At 42.9% G+C, this 7,488-nt stretch overlaps 1 protein-coding gene across 3 annotated transcripts in view; it reads left to right on the forward strand.

Moving 5' to 3' along the window:
• Nucleotides 1–606: 606 nt before the first annotated feature.
• Nucleotides 607–7,488, forward strand: part of RABGEF1 (RAB guanine nucleotide exchange factor (GEF) 1) — a 12,790-nt gene continuing 5,908 nt past the window's right edge. Inside the window, exons 1-4 of one of the 3 annotated variants that reach the window (XM_009876846.1) lie at nucleotides 611–789; nucleotides 3,087–3,253; nucleotides 4,772–4,891; nucleotides 6,951–6,971. In XM_009876846.1, coding sequence (XP_009875148.1) covers nucleotides 611–789; nucleotides 3,087–3,253; nucleotides 4,772–4,891; nucleotides 6,951–6,971 — 487 coding nt within the window. Of the gene's footprint in view, nucleotides 790–3,086; nucleotides 3,254–4,771; nucleotides 4,892–6,950; nucleotides 6,972–7,488 lie in introns of all 3 variants that reach the window. The other 2 variants (XM_009876848.1, XM_009876847.1) reach the window with 2 other exon arrangements.

The raw sequence follows: 7,488 nt of genomic DNA on the forward strand, positions 1-7,488 counted from the left end.
CTGAACTCTGAAGTAACTCGAGTACTGAAGGAAGTGGAGACGCGCCTCACCCACGTCCGTGTGCCCTCCTGGGCTAGCTGGGATCCCGCGCTGTGCCGTGAGGGCATGTTCTGTGCAGCCTAAACCCTTCCCAGTGCTTTTTGTGGAGACAGCCTCAGCCTGAGCACAAACCCCTTTACGTTTTGTGTCTTACTCGGTTCGCTTCCTTTGTTGGCGATTGTAACTTTCTGTATATTTTTTTCTTTTCTCGGTTGCTTTGTGCCTCTGCGGCTGTCGGGACAGTGTGCTGGTGAGAGGGGAGAGTTGTGCCTGTTTCCACATGTGGAGGTGGCTGTGGGACTGGCACTGCTGGCTTTCCAGGCCAGCTGCCTAGTGCTGTTCGCAGGTCTAAGCTATGCAAACATATGCTAATGCTGCAGTTGGCTTTCGGGGCTGTGTGGTTATATAACTGTGCCCTTCCTCCCGTGGCCTTTATTTTGTTGCCATGGCACTATTAAATAATTAAAGCAGGTGACTCCTTTCTAAAAGGCAAGCCTTCAAAAGAAATGTATTCTAGCAGGCTGTTATCATCTTTCTGTCTTTAACCCTTTTCTCTTTAAGCAGGAGGAAGATGAACCTGAAATCTGAACGCAGAGGAATTCACGTTGATCAGTCAGAGCTCCTGTGCAAGAAGGGCTGTGGTTACTATGGCAATCCTGCTTGGCAGGGATTTTGCTCCAAGTGCTGGAGAGAGGAATACCATAAGGCCAGGCAGAAACAGATTCAAGAGGATTGGGAGCTGGCAGAGCGGTAAAGAGCCTTCTTTATGCCTTCATCTTTTACAGTAGAGTGACTTCGCTAAATACTATTCCTGTCTCCTGTCTTCTACTCCGGTTTGATCTGGTTCAGTTTTCTTATAAGTTCTCAAATTTAACCTTTCCAGCAAGTCTTCCTTTTCATGGAAAGATGAATATTCATGACATTCTAATTTAAGAGGTTTCAAAAGAAGGTCTGTGAAGTTACAAATGTAAACACCCCCCACCCTCTCCACAAATACTTTGACCTAATTTGCATACTGAAGTCTGTAATTCTAACTAGCAGTTGGAAGGGTGAAAGTGGCAGTTTTGATTAAAATACCTCTGCCTCTGGAGACCACAGGTACTGTCTTGAATATAGACAGCACAATGGTTTTACGTTTCTGCTGTTGATTGAAAAGGTGGTTTTAGTCTTGTTTGTTGTCATTCTTTTAAACTGCTGGGCTAGGCCCGAAAGCATCAGAGCTTTAGCCGGAATGATTTAGGTAATTTCTCTAAGCATGTTTTTTCTGCAAAGCAGTCTAGTTTTCCTGGTGTGATAAATGCTTGACCCTGAAAATGGGTGGTGGAGGTAATCTGTGCTCAGGTGAGAGGATAAGAGCAGCTACAACTGCTTTTTGTTGGATTTGGATAGAAAGCAAAAAGCTTTATCCACTGCCTGAGAAACTGCAAAGCATCCCCTTTTCTACTGCAGCTGTCCTTTGTGTGACTTCCAGGTGTGCAGTTACACAACAACATCCACTCAGTTAACTGTTCCAGTGTTCTGTGAGTTCTTGGGATGGGGCAGCACCTGGCTGTGTGTTAAGAGCTGATGGGCAGTTGACTCGAGCTGGCCAAGATGTTTATTCATGTTGGCAGATTCTCTCTGCACACTTACCTGAACCTACGAGTGGTGTGTGCCAGAACCCAGGAAAAAGTACAGATGCCCAAGACACGTGTCTGCACTCGAGTTTGGAACCCTTTGGTGATCTTGAGTTACTTAGTGATGTATAAACCAAGGTCTTTGGAGGGGAGAAAGGAAAAGAAAACAGGCATTAAGTGCCCTGTTCACATTGCCTTCCTGAAGAAGGTGACATCCATGAAAGCTCTCTCCACGTGAGTTGGGTCCAAACTCATGGCTGTAGTTTGGAAGCCCTAAGTTTTCTGGTATCTGGCTACCTTAGACCCTCTTACCTTAGGCCTGGAGGTAGTTTGCTCATTGAAAGACGTACTTGAAACCTTTTCAAGCCTAATCAGAAGGTGCTGGATGAGCTGTTGAGGACACTATAGAGGACGTGTAATTTTTTCCCCCTCTCCCATAGATTTGGCTTAAGCAGTTAATAAAAACTGAAGTATTGTTAGAGCAGATAGTTACCCTGTCAGTCTTAAAACATATGACCAACAAATTGGGGCGTTTAAGGAATTCTTTAATAAGTTACTGTTCAGTAGGGAGATGCTAACGGAACAGATGAGCTGTGATTGTTGTAGTGAACAGGCAGGCTTGTCAGCACAGATAAGACACAATTCCTGCCTCAAGAGATTACAAATGGAAGACCATTTATGGTCCATCCTGAGCTGGATTGAAAAGAAAATTGCTCAACCTTTCAGCATCTCGAAGGGCAATATAATTTAACCTGATTTAATCCTGCACAGGAAGAATAGCCGTTGAAGGATTAGTATGTTTGTTCTCCCCTACTTTGAACACGTGGGTTAAAAGATGAGCTTGGTCTGCAGCACACCCAGCAGTGTTGCTGTGGCTTGCCTCATTCATTCAAGCAAACATATATATTATCAAGATTTTGAAAACAAATGATGACAACAATGATCTGTTTCCCAGAATATTTCTGAGGTTGTGACAGGATATTTGATTTGCTCAGCTGTGAGCCATAGTTTTTATCATTGGGAAGATGGTAAAGGCTGCCTGTGAAGGTTGTGAAACGTGATGCAGGGAGGAAGGCAACGGAATTGATTATTGGAAGTCCTCCCACAGTCTTTCCCCTCACCTCTACTTTTGTAGAATTCGGGGATGTGACATGAGGGAAAGGTAACCATGATTATATTTTGGTCTCCTACCTGCCGACCTTACTATTTAATCTTCCTTGGGCATCTTAAGCTTTCTCTCACTTGCCCCATTGCAGCGTGGAAAGAGTGGATGTAATGTAGGGAAGGGAAATGTGGTGGGAAGCAAGAAATGAAGATGGAAATAGAGGAGAATTAGCATGTCAAAAGAGTGATTAATTTGTTGCACGGGAAATTGGCTTATTTATGCTGGTTTTAAGCACTTTAATTGAACGTATATTTTTCTAATTCCAGGCTTCAGCGTGAGGAGGAAGAAGCATATGCCAGTAGTCAGAGTACCCAAGGGGCACAGTCACTGACCTTTTCAAAATTTGAAGAAAAGAAAACCAATGAGAAAACACGAAAGGTCACTACTGTGAAGAAGTTCTTCACTGCCTCTTCCAGAACAGGAGCTAAGAAGGGTAACTTTCTCCTTTGCTTTTAATGGTTCTGCACAACATGTTAAAAAGTATTTTTGACAGATGTATTGTACTAAAAACCATCCTGCGCTGTAACTTGACTTTAAAATATTGGAATAATGATGCTGCCGGAGAGCGATTGCTGTGTGTGAAGTCTTACTGAAACACAGTAAACCAGGAATTTTAAGTGATGCCAGACAACCTTTTAAAGAGAACAGTGCACTTCTAAACCTGTGGCCCTGTTTGTGTTAGTTATACAGGAGTTCTTCCACTAAAGTATAGTGTAAAGGTATTTCTGGTGGTGATTTACCCCTGCACTGCTGCATGGAAGTATCTTGTTCGCATGAGGCTGGTGTGGTTTAACCCCAGCGGTGCTCGCTCACTTCTCTGCCCCCTTCCCTGCCCCGGTGGGAGGGGGAGGACAATTGGAAAGAAAAGATCAAGCTTGTGGGTTGAGATAAGAACAGTTTAATAGTTGAAATAAAATATAGAAGTCGTCATTGTAACAAAAAGGAAGATAAAAAGAAAGAGAAATAAAACCCAAGGCAGACAATGATGCACAATGCGATTGCTCCCTGCCCAGTGCCCAGCCTGCCCTCAAACAACAATCAGCAATCCCCAGCCAACTCCCCCCACTTTATATCCGCTGGCAGCTGCCCCGAACTTGCCCAAAGGGTGTTCTGCAGCCCTCCCAGCTTCTTGTGCACTGCCTTGCTGGCAGAACTGAGAAACTGAACAGTCCTTGACTTGGGATGAGCGCTGCTTGGCAACAACTAAAACATACTGAACTAAATCAAAAACTCAGCACTGTACCGGTCACTGGGAAGAAAATTAACTCAGTCCCAGCCGAAACCAGGACATACACACGTTCTTGCAAGATTCGTGGGTTGACCAGAATGTGATGCTGTAGGTTAGGACGAAAGAAGAAAACAGAAGAAGAAAACAGAAGAAAAGTTACTGGTTCAGTCACCTCAGACAAACTGATCTGTCTAAGTGTGCTGGAAATGCTGATAGAAAGTGTCAGGTGATGCTGCCGTAAGGGGTCACTTCAACAACTTTCATAGAAAAACCAGTATGTGTAAGCAGGGTGCCTCTGAGTGAAAATAAATGTGAAGGAAACTTGCAGTGTTTATGTCTATGTGGGTTGTGGTTGGCTGAGCATTTGCTCCACAGCATGGGTTACAAGTAAGAATGATTAACGGCACGTGTCTTTGCATAGCAATAGCTTACACGGGTGGAAAGTGGAAAATGCTAGACTGCAGAGGAGGTATTCCGGAAGAAAAAGCAACATTATTGTGTCTTAGCCTTAGAGATGAGGCATTTCCTTAATAAGAAATTCTAACTATGTCGTGGTGCTTGGGCAGCAGCTGGCTAAATGAGGGATTTAGCTACGTGTTAAGAAATTTTGGTTTTTTACGTTCGTTCATCTCACTTTCCGTATTTTCTTTTTTTATCCCATTCACTGTCTCTCCTGACATGCTCCCGCTCTTGGTGTCTTGCTTGCTTTTGCATTTATTTCAGCGGCTCAAGAGAAAATCATTAAGCAAGGACAGCTTGGGAGGGAGCGAAATGCTGATAACATTCTCAGGGATTTGAAGGAGATTTTTACTCCCTCCTGGGAACTGGCTTCCCCTACTGAAGGTAATGCAGTACAGCTTGAGCAAGCTGTCTGCTTGATTTTAGTAAGCTTATTTCTTAGCTGGGCTTTGCAAAATACAAACTAGGGTTGTGCCAGTTGTAACTTGTGCTGTTGAATATGAAGATGACAAAAAAAGCAAGTCTTGCATCTTGAACTTGAATCTCTAAATCTCTAAACCAAATCTTTGCTTTTCCAAAGGGAGAGGGTAGGAATAAAGCTGAAGCTTCTTTGATCTCTACCTTAGTGTGACATCTGAAGGATTATGAAGTTTCAAAAAAAAAAACCAAAAGAATTTTTTAAGAAGTGGCTAGATTTTGTGCTGCTTCCTATTTTTATCAGAAAATAATTCCAGGTTGCTGTAATGAGTCTGTTTATGAGCTGAAACTACTTCAGTTCACACTCCCAAGGAATTTTGCCTTCTCAAAACATCTCCAGATGTTTGTTACATTAATCAAGAAGACAACTTTGTATCGAGAGAAGACATACTGGTTTCACTTAAACCAAAGAGGACACCAAAATCCTTGATACAAAGAGCTTTAGGATCTCGTCCTATGTCATTTGTTTGCCGTTCTGATGTGTTCTGCTGACTACAGAAATTTGAAGATGCACCATTCTTCGTTTTGCAAATTAAATGAGGCTGAGGAATGGGTGAGTGTAGCAGAGCTGAGGACAACATGATTTTCACATTCCTTACTTGGACTCGGATCCATGACGATGGCACAACCATAGTGACTCTCTGGAGTGTTCATGTTCTGCTGTGACAACTAGCGGTTTTATAGAACGCCTTGAGAAAGATTTTAGTATGAATAGTGTTTATTCTTTGTCAAGGTGATCCTTTCTGAACTCTTTGCATACTGCCTTTTCACTGTGGCCTATCTTCTCTGCTAGGTTCCCTTTAACTTGTTGAGATGGAATTTTTTTTTCTGTAATCAAGCTGGAAATACTTTGTTGCTGAAGGTACATTTGTTCCTGTAGTCCTTAGTTATCAGTGCATATTGTACTGATTCTTTCTCCTTAAGTCAGGATTTCAACTCGGAGATTAATGAAGCTGCAACATTTGAATGACTACACACAGTTCTTGGTGTGACTCTTTAGGAAGCTAATTCCAATTCTTATTTTTAATGCCTATATTAGCAATAATCTGCCTTGATTGTCTGCATCTCTCTAGTAACCACAAAACCCACATATTTTAAATCTGTGACTGAAAAATCATGTTGTGTTCATGAAAAATCATGTAGTGGAATAAGGTTCATGATTTTTCTAAGGTGATGAACTTAGTGTTGAAATAAGTAACTGAAGGGAAGTCAGTACTTAATTGCAGGGAAAATACCTCAGAATTCTACCCTTTCAGAAGTCAGCCTTCTTTCTGTGTGTGTTACTGCAAAGCTGTGCCCTCGACTTGCTGTGCAGTATAAACTGTTGAAATTTGGATCGACATCCAGGAATGGTTGCCCTTCAGCCTGAGCACTGCCCAGGCATTCGGCTTTGCGTCTTGTGCAAGAAATCCCCTCTGGAAAAAGTGTTCTTGTGTAACGAGGAAGGACATTGATTGGCACCTTCTATCTTGATTGCTGCAGCTGGAACTTAAATATTTGCAAAACTTTTTCCATTCTTATCTCTTAAATGCCGTAAATGTTCTAATGGTACCTGATCAAACAATTATCTGGTGAAGGTTGTGCTGGAGTGTAGAGTCTTGTGCTTTGATCAGGTGATCAGTGTTGTTAGTCATTGCATCCTAGGGCTTTGAGTACACTATAGTGCTGGATCTCTTTACAAGCAAGTAACACAATCAAACAAAACCCCTATAAGCTACTTCAGGTCAAAACCATACCAAATTAAATATACCAATCCCATTTATTTCCTTTTATTTTGGAGCTCTGCATGTGTGCTTACTGGAAACAAGGATTTTTTTGTTGTTGTTGTGCATGTTAGTATTTTCAGATTGAAAGATATGTTTGTGCTGTGTTGACCATGAATATTTTCATGTTTTCTGTCTCTTTGCTGCTTGCTTTTAGTCATGTTCGTTTACATCATCTCTATTCAATCCCTCATGTTGAACAGGGTTGGCTGGCAAGTTGAAAGGTGGGTGAAGTAAACTTGGGTAGTGAAGGCATTGGATCAGTTACAATTAACTTCCAAACACATACCTTGGAAAATCCAATGTGTTGGTGTGGGGAAAAAAAAAAAAGTAAAAAAAATCTGTTATTCCAGCTCGATAAAACTTGCAGCCAGTGCTGTGTGCAGTCTGTGTCCCTACTTCCATCTGGAGTGCCAAGCAGATTCTTCCTTGAGCAGGCACGGTGCTTCAGCTCTTCCTGAAACACAAACAGCCGAGTTCTCATTCACGCTGCGGGTGCGATTCTCCGGCATCTGCTGCCCAGCAAGGGCTGTGGCGCCTGTGCCCGCCTCGTGCTCCCATTCCTTGCCTTGTGCTGCTGCTGCTGTGCCCTGGTGGGAAGCCAGCGTGGGGAGCTGGTCGAGCTGCAAAATAACCCCATAAACCCCCCTGATTGCTGACGAGCAGCGCCCGAAAGGTGTTGAGCTAGTGGGTGAGCCAGTTGAATGAACGCTTGAGTTGGTGCAAACGAAGGAGCAGGAA

This window comes from Apaloderma vittatum, unplaced genomic scaffold (assembly GCF_000703405.1).
Source record: "Apaloderma vittatum isolate BGI_N311 unplaced genomic scaffold, ASM70340v1 scaffold20819, whole genome shotgun sequence".
Taxonomy (NCBI): domain Eukaryota; kingdom Metazoa; phylum Chordata; class Aves; order Trogoniformes; family Trogonidae; genus Apaloderma; species Apaloderma vittatum.